Genomic DNA, 17,064 nt, shown 5'->3' with positions numbered 1-17,064 from the left:
GGATATTAAAAACTACTCTTTTTTTTGTTCTTAGAGGTTGATAGCTCCTCCCCTCACCTTGCCATTTCTTCCAGTGGTGAGTTCGTAACTGGTTCCTGCTTTTGGACAGAGTGTAGTCACAATTACTGAAATATTGTGATGAATTCTTGGAAGAAGGGCTTTTCTCAACAACCCATTTGGGGCGTTTTTCTGGTTGAGATCCAGTTTTAAATCTTAGGAAGAATTTTTTTTAAGACAGCTGTTTGTGAACTCAGATGCAAGCTGACATGGATGTGAAAGTACATTTGCAAGCAGCTCTGTGCATGGATGTGTGTGCATTGTTATCTCTGTGTTGCTAAACCCAGGACTTCTCCTGATGAATAAAAGCATACCTGTTTTATTAGATCTGATAAGCAGTCAGATTTCTTCTGGCAGACAAGGGGATGCTGTCTTATAAATAACAGCGTTTGTCAAAGAACAAACCCAGGCTCATGGATTTACTGTGGCATTCCAGGAAAGCGTACCAATCCAGTAATGGAGATGGTACTGGGTACCACGCATTGCTCGGCAAAGGCGTTTCCGTGGCAACACTAGGGTGCACCTGGAGGCACTAGGCAGTACGGAGAGGCTGGACAGCCCAGCCAGTTTCTGACGTCTGGGAGGGGGATTCCCTCGTGAATTCATGTGGTTGTTCTTTTGGGATCTTGGCGGGGGGTGGGGGGAGGCAGACAGAAGGAATGCAGCTTGGCCGGAGTTCCTCTTGGATGCTGAGCAGTTACATGAGAGACAGGCAGATCTTTACTTAGAAGAAGAAGAGGAGGAGGAAGAGGAGATTGGATTTATACCCCACCTTTCACTCTGTGTCTTAGTGCAGTTTACAATCTCCTTTCCATTCCCCTCCCCACAACAGACACCCTGTGAGGTAGGTTGAGCTGAGAGAGTTCTTTCAAGAATTGCTCTTGCAAGAACAACTCAGAGAGAACTGAGACTGACTGTATGTGGAGGAGTAGAAGGGTTTCATGTGGAGCGGTGGAGAATCAAACCCGGTTCTCCCAGATTAGAGTCCATGCCCTTAACACTACACCAAAATGGACTCTCTTACATATGTGGTTGGGTCTCTGGAAGAAGGAGGCCTCCTGAAGAATGTAAGCTGGATGTGCAAGGAATGCCAAGTTTATCACCTGCTAGGAATTTAGGTTTTACAGGGGGTTTTTTTTGGGGGGGGGGCATTGCTGCCCCAGATTACTTAGCTGTAGATTCTAGTCCTAACCTAGGTAGCCCAGACTAGCTTGATCTCATCAGGCCTCAGAGCTAATCAGAGTTGGCCCTGGTCAGTATTTGAATGGGGGACAAGAAGGAACACCAAGATCACTACTCAGAGGCAAGCAATGGCAAACCAAGTCTGAACATCTCTTGCCTTGAAAACCCTACAGGGTTCCCATTAGTCAGCTGTGACTTTTGACAGCAAAAAAAAAAAAAATTCTAGTTCACAGAATCAGCATTGCTGTCAGATGACCATTTAGCCTCTGTTTAAAAACCTCCAAAGGAGGTGAGCCCACGCATCCCAAAGAAGCCTGTTCCACTGAGGGACCACTCTGTCAGGAAGTTTTTCCTAATGTTTAGCAGAAAACTCTTTTGATTTAATTTTAACCTCTTGGTTGTGGTCCAACCTTCTGGAGCAACAGAAAACAATTCTGCACCATCCTCTATATGACAGTTCTTCAAGTACCTGAAGATGGTGATCATATCACCACTTAGTCATCTCGCCTCCAGGCTAAACAGAATAATTGTATGGAATGTCTGCAGTGTGCTTTCTGGCTGTAATAAGGTACCTTGCAGTCGATATGCATGAAGGGGAGGGTGGTCTGTCCTCTCATTGACTCTGCGTGCTTGCGTGTGTTGCAAATGTACGCTTATGTGAATGCATACTGGTGGAGAGAGTGGGGGTGTGATGCATCACTCTGTCCTCCCCCTGCCCAATTATCGCAGTTCCATAATTGTAGTGAGTCATTATTCAGATTCCAAGTGGGGCTAGCGAGCAGGGTCCCCCCCCCCAAACCAGATTGAGGTACACTGCATTGTTCACATTCTTCCCTCTTAACTAAAGCCAAGCCATCTCATTTCAAAGCCACAGGAACTTGCTTGCATTTGTCCTTCAGATTACTCTCCCCAAAGGCAGAGCAGTGCAAATTATGTTTTTTTGCAAACACTTTAATACTTCAGCCCTGTGAAATAAGGAGTGGGGGGGGGGGGTAGGATCACAGTGCAGTCATTTATGGAATGTGTCCTGATAATTGCAAATTTGTCAGGGATTAGGGTAGGGTTACTTTGTCCCTAGGCGGTCGAACCAGGAAATAGAGGGCGCCCCAGTCTTCAGCAGTCGATTCTCCAGAGAACAATCCTGCTATTTAAAAGCTGCCAAGACCCAGCTGGAGATGGTACAGCTGGTTTGGGAGAAGTCAGAGTGGCAATGTGTAGATAGGAGATTAAAAAAAACTCCCATGAAGGAGAGAACCTGTCCATGTGGCACTGATGAGGTGGCATCTAGAGAACATGTACTGTTTTGTTGTCGTTTCTATCAAGAAGTTCGATCTAATGTAATTTCCCCTCTGCTTAATAATTACTTAGGTTGTTCTGATGCAGATATTTTAAGGAAGCTTTTGATGGGTGCGAATCCACAGGTCACTATTAGCTGTGCTAATTTTTTCTCAGCAGCTTGTAGAATTCGGCGTGAAATTTTAGGTATAGATTCTAAATTTATTGAATAGTTTATTTATTGAATAGTTTTTGCTTTTGACTTGTTTTGGTCATTGGCCGAATAAATTGATTGATTGAATGAATGCCGTAGCTGTCGTTTCCCTACCCACTTCATGCTTTATTTCCTTTCCCCTCTTTTTTTCTGGAAAATAACTTGTCCCAGATCTCTTTGCCAGAGGACAGTTCCACAAAAGGTTTTGATCAGGAGGAAGGATCCCCTTGAAGCAGCTGTGATGGATGCCGAACCCATTGATCAGTGCAGCAGCCCTGCTTTGGGAATTTCCCTCTTGGCCTGGCAATGGGCAATTAACTTGCAGGAAAGAGTAAATAGGGATTGGTCCAAACACAAGCAGAGCAAATTTAGAGGAGGCGCTGAGAGCTTAAATTATTCTGCAGTGGAGTAGCTCAGACCTCTCCAGCTTTTTCCTCAAACCCCACAAAAGCTGCAGGAGCTTTGCTGGATCAGACCGAAGATCTGTGCAGCATCCTGTTTTACATAATAATAATAATAATAATAATAATAACTTTTTATTTGTATCCCGCCCTCCCCGCCAGGGCAGGCTCAGGGCGGCAGGCAACTAGATGCTCCAGACAGGACATGAAGTCTATAGACCTCGCTTGCCTTGACCCCATTCTTCTCCAGCAATGAGCATTCAGAGGTATACTGCCTCTGTACATGGAGGTTCTATACCAGGGGTGTCAAAATCATATGTTATGAGGGCAGATTTGACATAAATGAGACCTTGCTGGGCTGGGCCATGTGTGTACCTCAAGGGAGGAGCCTCAGCCAATGGAGAAAATAGAGGTTTTGCTCTCTAGCTTCTGTGTGATTGAGCAAGGCTTGCAAAGCAAGCTGTGATACAGAAGGAAGCAAGAGAGAGGGAGAAGGGAGCAGATGACAACCAGTTGCTTTGGGGCCTGATTTGGCCCTCAAACCACGAGTTTGACACCCCTGCTAGTATGGGTAACCCTGCATTGGAAGGCGGAAGGGAAAGCAATAATTGAAAAGAACAAAGAGTGACTGTCTAGAACAAAACAAAACAAACCAACAGAAATCTTTGAAAAGAAAATAGGGGAGGGAGACTTACCTGTATGGAGAATGATGGAAGATCTGTCACCTCCATTTCCTGTCTGCAGTCTGAAGATGGCACCATCCAGGGAGAATGGCACTTATGCAAGTCCTTCTTTTGTAGCTTTGCATTCAGCTGGATGTATAATGAAAAAAAGTGTTTTGCACTGAGATCAGGGAATAACAGTCCGATGCTTTCATCCGCACGTGCAGATCAATAAGAGATAGACCTGCTTGTATGAACTGGCCTGTAACCCAGTAATGGCCATGCTTGATGCTTTGGCACCTTGGTGGACTATGGAGGTGAACCTTTTCTGTGCTGTGAAAAGCAGGCTAGTCTTTTGTTGTGATCCACCCTGAGCTCGCTTGCAGGGGAGGGCGGGATATAAATCACATAAAATCAATAAAGATAAATAGTTGGAGGTTGTAGATAAGGGAGAGGACAAGGCAAGCATCCACCCTGTGCTGTGTTCCTGGGCATAAAAACACAATCCTGTTTCCATTATTCTGTTGCCTCTTACTTGGTAAATGGGTTTGTCTTTTTAAACTCCGCATTCCCTGGTTGAAATGGAGGTTTACCAAATCTGGGGCTTGACTTCATGAGCTGGGGTTTTCCATACTTGGGAGGATCACTTTGATCATGTTCGGGAACTCTTCTAGAGGAGGGAATCTTCTTGGACTTGACATTTGCTTTCCGCTTGCAGACTTTGAAGACGGTGAGTGAGTTCAAAGTCAAAGTAGACCAGGAGAAGGTCCTCAAGTGCCTGGAACTCCTGAACTTCCTCCTGAGAACAGTGACTCAGCAGGTACACGGATCACTCTCCCTCCCTGGCTGTTCGTTGTTCATCTTTGCCCCTTATCCAGACGACACGCATTTCTTGTGGAGATGCTCCAGCAGCCTCTCTTGATAAGAATGCCTGCATGGGGCACTTAATGCAGGTTATTTTGGAAAATACCATATTTACCTGAAAGGAAGAGGAGCTGAAATGTAAAACAGTCCTTTAAAAAAAAAAAAAAAGGTTATACACATTTTTTAAAGGCCCTTAACAGTCTGGGATCAGTGTTCCCTCTAAGCTGAGTTAGCGTGAGCTAGCTCACAAATTTTTAGCCTCCAGTTCACACATTTTTGTCTTAGCTCAGGAAGGATGACCGCAGAGCACAATAATGTATGCAGTAGCTCACAACTTTAATGTCACTAGCTCACAAAGTAGATTTTTTTTCTCACAAGACTCTGCAGCTTAGAGGGGGCATTGTCTGGGACCCACATCACCTCCAGGACCGCCTCTCTCAATATACCCGCAGAAGAGCGTTATGCTTGGTAGATCAAAATTTGTCTGCCGCTCCCTGACGCAAGGGATGTCCAGATGATCTCGACTAGAGCCAGGGCATTCTCTGCTCTGGCTCCAACCTGGTGGAATTCTCTGCTGAATAATATCCAAGTGCTGCAGGATGTGAAGCAATTCCACAGGGTCTTTAAGACAGGGACATTCCGCCTGGTCTTTGGTTGAGGCCAGCAGTGGTTGCATCCTCTGGCACTCCCATCTTCCATCACCACACCACTCCCACGAGCAGCTCTTTCTGGATTTTTGTCACCATCTTTCAGTAGCATTGATTTTGTGATTTTAAATTATATTTATATTGTATTAATTTTTATGTCGTACACCGCCCTGAGCCCCACTTGGTGGGGAATGGTGGCCTAAAATCTAATTAATAAAATCAATAAATAAAATACCGTTGGCAAATTAAAACAACCCACTCTTTTTCTTGATGGCACATTTGGGCCAAAAAAATTAGCCTTCCCGTAGGTGAAGAGGGTAACTCTGTTCCAGTGAGGGCCCTGTGCCGATATTTCTAGGCTAAACATGCACAGAGTGGGATCATGCCCACAAAGCCCTTCTGGTGTTTGCTCATTTAGCAACATTTCAGATCTTTGTAAATATATGTTTTTCTCTCTCCACTTTTATCCTGCCCTTCTTCCAAGAGCTCAGGGCAACATACAGAGCTTTTCTCTGTTGTAGTCTAGCACTGCATTGTGATATCTGTCATTTTGCACATGATTGGAAAATGTGGTTCTGATCATGCATAATCAGGTACCCAGGGCTTTTTTTGAGCAGGAATGCAGTTCCAACTGGCTTGATGCCAGGTGGTGTGGCCTAATATACAAATGAGGTCCTGCTGAGCTTTTTCTACAAAAAGCCCTATGTGAAACAATGGTGATGTCAGGGGGTGTAATCTAATATGCAAATGAGTTCCTGCTGGGCATTTTCTACAAAGAAAGCCCTGCAGGTGCCTATACTTTTGTGTGTGCACAGAGCACTCTGCAGGAGTTCTGCTGATTGCAGGTGTTTGAAGGTGAAGAGGTATTCTTGCAGGCTTAATCCCTCTCCTCTCTGCCTAGTTAGGAACATTGCGCCAGGCCAAGGGTGATGGTAAGAGAGAGTATAGAATCAGAGTTGGAAGGGACCCCCAGAGTCATCTAGTCCAACCTCCTGCACAATGCAGGAACTTCACAGATACCTCCCCCTAAGATGAATCAATCTCCTTTTTAAAAATTCCTTTTAAAAAATCCCCTGAATGTTGACTTCACTGCTGACATTGTGTACAGAACTGGGTCACCGCAGACAGATCTGCACAGTTTCTTCCTCTGTTTGATTAATTTGTAGTTTGGGATGTGTTTTCCCTTTGGTTACCAAATACCAATTGCTCTGGTTTTTATGCCCCGTTTTATAGAAACTGGATGTGGATCTGGCAGATTTGCGGGATGTGCTGCAAGTGCTAGGTCAGCACGAGGGGTTTGGGAAATCCACCCGACTCGGAAACATCTACTGGAACGTCATGACTCTGCTGGGCTTCACGTGAGTGCTCCTGGCCTGCCTCTTTGAGACTTCAACCCCAATATACCCGAGTCCCAAACTGCATCTGCTGTGATCTCACCTGCACTTTGTAAAGTGACTTGAGGGAGTGGATGCACATAAGGATCTAATTCGAGCCAGTCCATTCTGGAGAGCGTTTGGCAATTTTTGACTCCTGGCTGCTATTTTAATCTATAGCTAATAGCTTTTGATTGACCCTTCCTCGTCCATGAAACTGCGCGATCCCCTTTTAAAAACCCATCTAAGCCTCTGGTCACCACCGCTGCATAGGCAGTGATTTCTGTGTGTTTCTTTTATAATGAAGTAACATGAGGAGGGCTTGTAGGGAAGGGAAAACCCCATCCCCTGCTGGGCTTCCACTTTCCCCCCTTTTGTTCTGCTTAACTGCCTGGTTCTGCCTTTCCCAACCCACCCAGTCACGTTTTCACAGTCTGCCTACCTGGCCAGTTCCCCTCCCTTACCAAGGCTACATTACTCCTTCCCCTGCTTTCATGTGTTGCTTTAGTGTGATGTCTGGACAGGGTTTTAACACACACAACTAAACAGAGTTTGAGGGGTAAATTTGTGTGGGGCTTTTCCCCTGTAAACCAAAGATTACTCCAAGTTCACAGAAATATACTCTAGCCTTGGGTGCCTGCTTCCACTTTGGAATCATGGAAGGGTCACCTCTTACTCTCGCTTCTTTTGTCTGGCCTGAGTCTAAAAAAAGGGTAAAGGTAGTCCCTTGTGCAAGCACCAGTCGTTTCCGACTCTGGGGTGACGTTGCTTTCACATTTTCATGGCAGACTTTTTACAGGGTGGTTTGCCACTGCCTTCCCCAGTCATCTACACTTTCCCCCCAGTAAGCTGGGTACTCATTTTACCGACCTCAGAAGGATGGAAGGCTGAGTCAACCTGAGCGGGCTACCTGAAACCAGCTTCCGCTGGGATCGAACTCAGGTCGTGAGCAGAGCTTAGGACTGCAGTACTGCAGCTTTACCACACTGCGCCATGGGGCTTCTGAGTCTACTACCCACTTAGTAATGCTCTACAACTAAGGTTACCAGGTTCTACCCCTCCTGGCCACTGGTGGGGAATGGAGGGTATGGTTGCTGTATCCAGGTTGTGAAACTCTTGGAGATTTGGGGGTGGAGCGTGGGGAGGACAGTGGGGTATGATGCCATAGAGTCCACTCTCCCGAGCATCCATTTTCTCCAGGGGAACTGGTCTCTGAAGCAAGAAGCTGAGCTTTATTTCTTGAGGGGTTCCCAGGTTCCACCTGAGGCCAGCATCCCTGTCTCCAACTACGTTTTCTGACATTTTGGGGGATTTAGCTGTAGGAGGAGAGGAGATCATAGAACAATTTATACTCCTTGTTTGCTTCAGAGTATCTAGTACTTGTCTCATTATGAGCACTCGCCTCATACGGCAGAAATTTTGTTCCGTCCATGAATGTCTGTTTTGCTTTAAAATCCATGACTAGCTTGACATCCATCAAGTAAAGCTCTTTTGCTCCATTCACTCTCTTTGTTGACATAGTTCGTATGTACATTTCCCCTCTTAACTTGTAGCCGGCCGGCAAAGGAGAAGGCGTCAGCCCAGCCAAAGAACCCAACTGAAGCAGAACCTGTGAAGCGGAAGAAAAAGGGTTTCCTGCCAGCTTCAAAGAAGCGCAGCAATCGCAAAAAGGTTCCTGAGCAGCCTCAGGAAAACGGTGCTGAAAAAAGCAAGGAGGCTATCGTGGATGGCACAAAAGCCGTTCCTGCCAAGAAGAGGAAGAAGAGAAAGAACAAAAGAAAGAGAGGAGGAGGAGGAGGAGAGAGGCAGAACCAAGCCCCTGAGCAGCAAGGTTCTGTGGCCAAAAAGCCAAAGTTACCACCAGGCAGTGCCAAAGAGACTGACTCAAAAAAACTTGGCAATTTGAAGAAGAGAAAGAAGAAAGAGAGAAAAGGCGGAAAGCCTGTTCATGCAGATGGGAACTGATTAATGACTGTGGGGTGGGCGTGGCTTTTTATAAATGTATAGAGAGTTAACATTTTGCATCCTTGTATTATTTTAATAAACTTAATCTGCGTTGCTAATAACGCACACCCAGGTTGTCTGAGTTTTGGCTCGACACCCCACTCCCCAGTTAGAACTGGGATGTCATCTTGAACCAGTCTGTCACTTCAGGCAGTTAAAAAGTGTTTTGATCATTTATGATGGGGTCCCCTGTTTAATCAGGAAGCGGGTTTCTCAGACGAGGTGTTTGTTTTCCATACGTTACTTAGAAGTACTGCCGACAGTGGCCACCATCTTAGAAGAGGAGTTTTACCTTTCTCCTTCACTGCAAAGAGGAGAGCATCTTCTAAATGGGGGGGGGGATCTTTTGCTCTTGTGCACATTTGTCAGATAAATATGACCCTAATATGATATTAAAATTTCCCTCAGTAGAGTGGTAACTCAAACTAGAACAAAGAACAAGGAGCCATTCTAAGCTTAGGCTTGTGCTTAAGGGGGAAAAAGAAGACCCTCTCCCTCTGGAGAAAAAAAAATGGATGACTTCCCTTTACAGTGAATAGCAGATCAATTAACATCCTGACAAAAATGGTTAGTGTGCTATACAAAAGCTGCTCATAAATCAAATATGAAGAGTATACGGACAGTTTAAAAAACATTTGCCCTTTTAATACCATTGTATATTAATCTTGCTCACATATCTCTTATTAGCCTGCTGGTAAACTAGGCTCCAGATATGTTAACTAATTGCATGGTTTTCCGTGGTTTTAAATTCTTATGGGACTGGGGGAATCTATGCTTCAAATCCTCTCTCAGCCATGAAGCTACCTGGGTAAACTTTATATTGTTTAGTTTATTTAATTGTATCCCAACTGATCTCCTCAGGCAGCTAAAAATATAACAACTAAGTTGTAAGATCACAGAATATACCAGTCCAGTTAGGAAGATGAAAACACAGATTAAAATGTCCAAATTACAAATTAAAATGCACTGAGTTTTTTACAAAAATATGCAGAATTAAAACAAATACATCTAAATTTGCTGAAAAAACTTACCCTCAGGCTTTCTCTTTGATATTTCACAGGGTGTTTGTGAGAAGAAAATGGGGGGAAAGGAGACCCATATATTGCTACTCTGGACTCGTTGAAGGTAAAGACTAGGTGAAAATGCAGTGGGTTTTTTTTTTTTTAAATGGATGCTTCCCTACAGGTCATGCTTTTGTGGAACCTGAACTGAACTGAAAAGTGGTAGTTAGAAAAGGCTTTCTCTCTCTCTAAATAATAATTTAGAGCGTTGAATTGCACTTAAGATGTGTTTTCCCCACTCCTTTAGGGACTTTGATGTTGGAAGAATCAAGCAAATAGGCCTTATAAGTCAGTGGCTTTCTAGAATGCCCTGGAACCCCACCCCCATCCCCGTTTATTGAACAAGGCTGATTCTCAGTTCAAAGATGATCCATGGCTGCCAAACTTGTCCAAAAAATGGTTTAAAACAGCCACAAAAATTCCTGAAAGATCAAATTCAAACCCTCCTCAGCCATAGAATTTACTGGGCGGCCTTGGGTTAGTCACTCACACACTCTCAGCCTAACCTACTCAGAGAGTTGCTGTGAGGATAAATAAGGAGAGCCATGCATGCTTCATCCTATGGAAGAGCAGGATAGAAACGTAATCTGGCTTGAAGCCATGACTCATGTTCCACAACGCCTTCCCTGATTGGTTGCCTAGTTAGCCTCCCAGGTTGCCTAGGTTACTGGCTGCTCACCAACAATTGGCTTCTACTGTACAGGTGGCAGCCTCTTTCCCGCCACTGCTGAGCTTGTCCTGCAAATGGTGGATACAGTTATTGGGTGGTAGGGTTGCCAACTCTGGGTTGGGAAATTCTAGGATATTTTAGGGGTGGAGACTGAGGAGGGCAGGATTTGAGGTAGAGAGGGACCTCAACAGGGTACAGTGCCATACAGTCTACCCTCCAAAGCAGCCATTTTTTCCAGGGGAACTGATATCTATTGTCTGGAGTTTTATTGTAATACTGGGAGATCTCCAGGTCCTGCCTGGAGACTGCAACTCTAGCTGGTGGGTGCCTTGCTTTTTACTTACTTTTTACTCTGGAGAACGTCAGCTATTGAACATGTTCATATTGCACAGGATTGTGGGAAATTCTTTAGGGAATGATCACAGTTTAATAGTGTGAGAGGAAAGTCCACCAGGTGTGGCTGTGCTGTTGCATCAACTGAGAGTGTAGGGACTGTGTTCCCTCTCTCTCTGCCCTGGCAATGCCAGTATAGTTTGCTTAAAAAAAAAAAAGTTTCTTCCTTTTCTTCCTCTGCTCTGTCCTTCAGCCTTTTTTGTTATGTTTCTGTGTAGGGGATAGGATTGGATGTTGATGGCAGCGTAGGAGGTAAAGAGCGCAGCAAGGCCATTAGCTCTCCCCTGACTCCCTCCCTTCTTCCCCCTCTTTTTCAAATTCAGTGTTTTAATTATTCTTTAATGATACTGTCAGAGCTCTTTCCCCTCTCTGTGTGTTTTTAAGGAAACAGCTGTTCATCTATTGTGTGTTTGTGTGGAGAAAGCCCCTGTTGGAGAACAGTCACAATAGCTGTTAAGTTTTTAGTTAAGGGAAGCCAATCTCGGTTTGGTGCTGAAGGGCTGCTGAAGCACGGATCAAACGAATCAAGCTGCCAGCCTACTTTGAGACACAATGCGATGGTGATGCTCCAGTTTCAACTCTCTTGGGGCTTGGGCCAGAGGCCTTTTGACACGTCCCTTATGGGTCTCACCTTTTTTGCATCTCTTTCAGGAACATACAAAGAGGATTAAGTATTTGAGCAAAAGCATAGTAATCTAAAATGGTTGACACCAGGCCACACTCCTCTTATGTAGCCAATCCTTCAAGAGCTTACAGGACTCTTCTTACAAGGGCCTACTGTAAGCTCTTGGAGGATTGGCTACATCAGGGGTGTGTGGCCTAATATGCAAAGGAGTTCCCGCTACAAAGAAAGCCCTGGTTGACACCAACATCTCATCCTAGGGAATTCTGGGTATTTGGGCCAGACTCACCCATCTGGCTAGTTCAGTTTGGAGGACCAAGCTAATCACCAGGTGGGTGGCTGTGTTGTTTTGAAACAATAGAACAAAGAGTCCAGTGGTACCTTGAAGACCAACAAAGGTATGAGCTTTCATGTCTGAAGAAGTGTGCATGCACATGAAAGATCATATCTTGAATGAAATACCTTGAACAAAACTTTGTTGGTCTTCAAGGTGCTGCTGGACTCTAACTTTGTTTTATATCAAGTCAGGCTGTTGGTCCATCTATCACTCTGTTTCTGTTGGGACAGTGGCTCTCTGGGGTCTTAGGCAGTGAAAGATCGTTTCCTTTTAAATATAATTGCTAAAAGCTCCCATTTGTCAAATTAATCCATAGGGAGACGGTATACAATGTAGTGGAGAGATTTGAGGGGTCAGTCCCATATTTATCGATGCCACTGTGAGATATTTGGAGAGAAGGTAGAGAAAGAAGTACTTTTCTCCCTTTCTCTCAATACGAGAAGTCGTGGACATTCAATGAAATTACTGAGCAGTTGGGTTAGAACTGATAAAAGGAAGTACTTCTTCACTCAAAGGGTGATTAACACATGGAATTAACTGCCACAGGAGGTAGTGGCAGCTACAAGCATAGACAGCTTCAAGAGAGGATTGGATAAGCATATGGAGCAGAGGTCCATCAGTGGCTATTAGCCACAGCGTATTGTTGGAACTCTCTGGGGCAGTGATGCTCTGTATTCTTGGTGCTTGGGGAGGGGAGCACAGTGGGAGGGCTTCTAGTATCCTGGCCCTTCTGGTGGACCTCCTGATGGCACTTGGTTTTTTTGGCCACTGTGTGACACAGCGTGTTGGACTGGATGGTCCATTGGCCTGATCCAACATGGCTTCTCTTATGTTCTTATGGGAGAAACAGTAAGATACACTGGTGGTTTTGCTTAATGCTGGATCTCTGGAAATTTAAAATATTTTGCCAAGCTGTATGAACGAGAGAACCTCTCCAACATGAGGTGGTATTTACACGATAGAAGTTCTCAGTAGGGTGTGAATGTTCTCAGCTCTAAGCCGGCCTGGCATTGGTGATCCCAAGGGGAGGTATTGTTCATGGTTCTCTCCATTCAGTCTCAGTCACTTGATTGTGCCAGATATGTAATTAAGCTCAAAAACAACGTAGGTTTGCATTTGCATTTCTTCTCTTGAAGAATAATCCCCTCCACCACACACCCAAGTGCACCAATGCCATCTTTTCTACATTTTGCATACAGGCTGCTGTTGCATGCTGAATTTGTACTCCACATCCAGGCTTGTTTGGCTGGGGAATCTTGTCTAGACTGGCATAAAACTGACTAAGCATGTGACTTTACAAAGATATATTACAATTCTGCACATTTCAGCATTGGGGGGAAATGAGATGCGTAGCCATTTCACAGTCCCTTTCTCTTGTGTTGTATTCATTTATTCCAGGGTCCTGGTCAGGGCTGATTTAAAAGCTGATGTTCTGTTGATTAAAGATACTCCAGAAAAACATCATCACCCTATTTCTCAGTAGTTCAAAAATGAGCTCAGTGGGTATCAGGTGGAACTGCATGGTACTATGGTACTCCAGTGTGTTACATAATTGAGTAGTATAGTCAGGATGCCTTATTTTGCTTAGGAACAGGGCCTTCTAGGGTTGTTAAGGTCATTTGGAGGTGGAATCTCAGCAGGGCATCATGCCGTAGACCAGGGGAGACCAAACTTGCTTAACATTAGAGCCACATAAAATAAAAAGTGTCACGTTTGACAGCTGCGAGTCAGGCAGGAAGGCAGGCATAAGGTTGCCAGCCTCAAGATGAGGCCTGGAGATCTGCTTTTATAACTGATCTCCAGCTGGCAGAAGTCAGCTCCCCTGGAGAAAATGGCTGCTTTGAAGGGTGGACTCTGTGGCATTGGATCATGCTGAGGCTCCTCCCCCCCAACCCTGCCCTCTCCCAGATCCACCCCCAAAGTCTCCAGGTATTTTCCAACATAGACCTGGCAACCCCAAGAAGTCAGGCAGGAAAATAGATCAGAGGAGGGAGAGGTAGAACAAAAGCAACTTTAAATGTGTTCTCCAAGCCACTGGCTGGCTTGGCTTGAAGAAGTGATTTATAGAGGGAAATGCCTTCTCCAAGCCAGCTGATGGAGGCTTCAAGAGCCGCACAATATGTTTGAAAGAGCCACATGTGTCTCCTGAGCCACATACATTTTTATAACATTGACCTGGAAAAAAAACGGGATGTGGAAGGGAACTGTCTGAAGTTTAATATTCTAAAATTTCATCCTTAAGAACCTGCACAGGTAGCTTCCATCATTTTGCTCATCTGTGCTATGGAGGGCTGGTTTCTAAGGTGGAAAAATCACCATGATGGTTTGGGGTACAGAGGCTGTTCCTTATGGTTGAAGAGCAGCATTAAAAAACCAGTTTAAGCTCCTTGTTTATGCTCTATGTAAAGGCCTTCAAAAGAGGGCTTTTTTGTGGCAGGAACTCCTTTGCATATTAGGCCACACACCCCTGATGTAGCCAATCCTCCAGGAGCTTACAGTTTCTCTCTCTCTCGGCTTGGCTTCGCGAACGAAGATTTAAGAAGGGTGCAATAGTCCACGTCTGCTGCAGGCTCGCTGGTGGCTGACAAGACCAATGCGGGACAGGCAGGTCCGGCCACAGTGGCTGCAGGGAAAAGTCTGATTTAGGAAAGCTTACAGTAGGCCCTGTACTAAAAGCCCACTAAGCTCTTGAACGATTGGCTCCATCAGGGGTGTGTGGCCTCATATGCAAAGAAGTTCCTGCTACAAAAAAAGCCCTGCTTCAAAGTAACCCAGTGCCTCTCCTTCATGACTTGCTGTAAATTCTGTAAATTAGCAGCAAGGTCGTGGCCAGATCTAACCATGGAGATAGACATTAATTTAAAAGTATGGAGAAATACATTTTATTTGGAGGTTTGGGCTTGATGAGAGAGGGATAAGCAAACCCTAGTCTAGACACTCTAATCACTACACTGCATTCATTTACGAGAATCGTAATTTCAAAGAGGACTTGCTTCCCAATCATTCAAATTCATGGTATACTCTCTCTGAACATGGAGGTTCCATTTAGCCAGCATCTCTGATTAGTCCAGCAGTGACTATCCTCCATGGTAGTGTACTTTGTTTCATCTTTAGCCCTTTAACTCTGAGCCAAGTTGGATTCTGCACAAAGCATTCTTTTTTTAAGATTCTGACACATAGTTTAGCAATAATATATTATGCCACAAACTCCATTGGGGGGGGGGGGGGGCTCTGAGAAATTGGATGACAGATTAATATCCCATCTCTTGAGCTATTTGGGTGAGGTGGCAAAGCATTACCTTCCCTCTCGTACCATTTAATTGCATTTCTATTACTGGCAAATTTAGTGGGTGGGTTAGAGAGATTATAGCGGCAGCTGCTTTGCTCAGAACGGCGTCCCACCGTAATGGGAAATGGGTAACTCGCCAGCATCTGACATGTTCTCCGGTCCTTCTGATGAGAAACTAGCATGACTATGCCCACCGCAGGCTGGCAAACGTCTCTCTGCCCTCTCCAGAGACACAACAGATGGGAGTGCGTCATGGACAAAAACAAAACGACCCAGGGGAGTCTGATTGTTCAAAGAAATGTTGTTAGGGCACGAGGCGCATGCTTCCAGGAACAGCGCAACAGCTGGGATGCTCTGCAAAAGCTAATCTCTCAAAAGGGATTTGGAGATCCTATTTTCTCACTTAGGTAATAAGATAAACTGAATTGCTTAAGGCCTGTCAAGAGCCTAGCTTGGACAAGTATTGATTTGCAACAGGTAGGGATTGCCCTGCTCTGGGAACAGAGCAAGAAAAGAAACCTGGACAGCTGTTAGCATCGGCGTTATGGCCTGGTGAGACACAGGCCTGTGCCTTGCATTTCGATTAAGGCGGTTCGGGATTGTCATTTCTGATGGTTTCGAGTCAGCTTGGCTAACAGACATGAGCACTGGGTCCAAGCTGGAGAGGTGAACAGAATTGGGTGTACCATATTTTGAAATTCAGCAGCAGCTATTCAGATTATGTTAAACAATGCAGAACCGTTGCAGCATCAAGATGCAGGTGAAAAGGCCAGCTTGTTCAAGGCTTAGTAAGGCAGTGGGCCTAGCCAGTGTGGTACAGAAGAAGATTCTTGTTGGCTGTATGTGCAGCCCAGCACAATAAAATGTTTTTTGGCTGCTGCCAGTGGGAGAGGAGAGATGTCATGAGCAGGAGCCAGCAGGATTTGTGCAGTGTGAAGCTTAGAAGCAGTTAACTTTTGCTGGTAAAATGTCAAATAATTCTACATCTTCCACGCCAGGTCCTCCCATCACCCAAATTTTCTCCCTTTCAGGGGGCTCTAATGCACTACTTTTTATATGCAAATATAAACAGGAGAAGGAAACAGAACTTTCATCTTGAATTCAGCAACCACAGAACAAAAAACCCTGCCTGTTTATTGCAATTTTTGTCAGATCTCTTGTAGGACTTGCAGTAAACACCTGTAGAAAAGCAATACCAAAGTTTTATTTCTAAGTAAGCAACTCTCTCAAATGTGACACCTCCTTCTGCATTCCACAGTGTCAACCAAACATCTGTGACGGCAACAGCAATGCAGCCAGTAAAAAAAAAATATCGGTAAGGTGAGAATTGTGTTTAAATACTTTTTATTTCTTAATTTACATAAACATGTCTATGTTTTTAATATATATGCATATATTGGACTATTTTTTTCTTATACTCTGAGGTTCACCATCCATTTCATTGTTCTTAAAAAATAAAATAGCCATTTGAATATATATATATATATATATATATAGTCTTGCTTCTGAAAGAAATCAGAAAACTATTTGAGTCCTGCCTTGTATAACAAGAAAACATACATTAACGCTCCCCATTCCTTCATGTTGTCAAAGTGATTTAAGTCTCATGGAAACTGCAGAGCAAGTGACAAATCCAGTAATTATGAGTAGGAGGAAAGATGGGAAAGGCGGGGCGGGGGGAGTAATCTTCCCAGGTTGTATGGATACCCTTTTGATATGTATGTTTATACTTATAATAATCATTCACCCATCTGATGCTTTTTTGCGGCTGAGGTTCAGATACGAACAATGACATTTTCCAACTCCTCGCTGCATTTCTGCCCAGTTTTTAGAGTCTGCCCATCTGCATTTTTTCCTGTTTTTGTCTAATGAAGCTCAGAGGCTTGCTAGCAATTTCCCATCCTCCCCTCCCCAAACACAGGATGGTTGAAATAATTTAGGTATAATTTTGCATTTCTTAGTGCTCTTCTGGATAGCAGTTTCCCCTGCAACAGTAGCATCAACAATAGTTGA

At 44.5% G+C, this 17,064-nt stretch overlaps 1 protein-coding gene across 1 annotated transcript in view; it reads left to right on the top strand.

Moving 5' to 3' along the window:
- The window catches only part of MYBBP1A (MYB binding protein 1a), a 69,610-nt gene extending 60,863 nt beyond the window's left edge, over positions 1 to 8,747 (top strand). The window contains exons 25-27 of the mRNA XM_060259040.1: positions 4,510 to 4,611; positions 6,536 to 6,660; positions 8,229 to 8,747. Of these exons, the coding sequence (XP_060115023.1) occupies positions 4,510 to 4,611; positions 6,536 to 6,660; positions 8,229 to 8,640 (639 nt within the window). The 3' untranslated portion in view covers positions 8,641 to 8,747. The remainder of the gene's footprint in view (positions 1 to 4,509; positions 4,612 to 6,535; positions 6,661 to 8,228) is intronic.
- The last annotated feature ends 8,317 nt before the right edge of the window (positions 8,748 to 17,064 follow it).

The sequence above is a fragment of the Heteronotia binoei genome, chromosome 18 (assembly GCF_032191835.1).
Source record: "Heteronotia binoei isolate CCM8104 ecotype False Entrance Well chromosome 18, APGP_CSIRO_Hbin_v1, whole genome shotgun sequence".
In the NCBI taxonomy this organism is placed as follows: Eukaryota; Metazoa; Chordata; class Lepidosauria; order Squamata; family Gekkonidae; genus Heteronotia; species Heteronotia binoei.
Note: the sequence above shows the minus strand (reverse complement) of the source record. Positions and strands in the feature narration are given on the sequence as shown.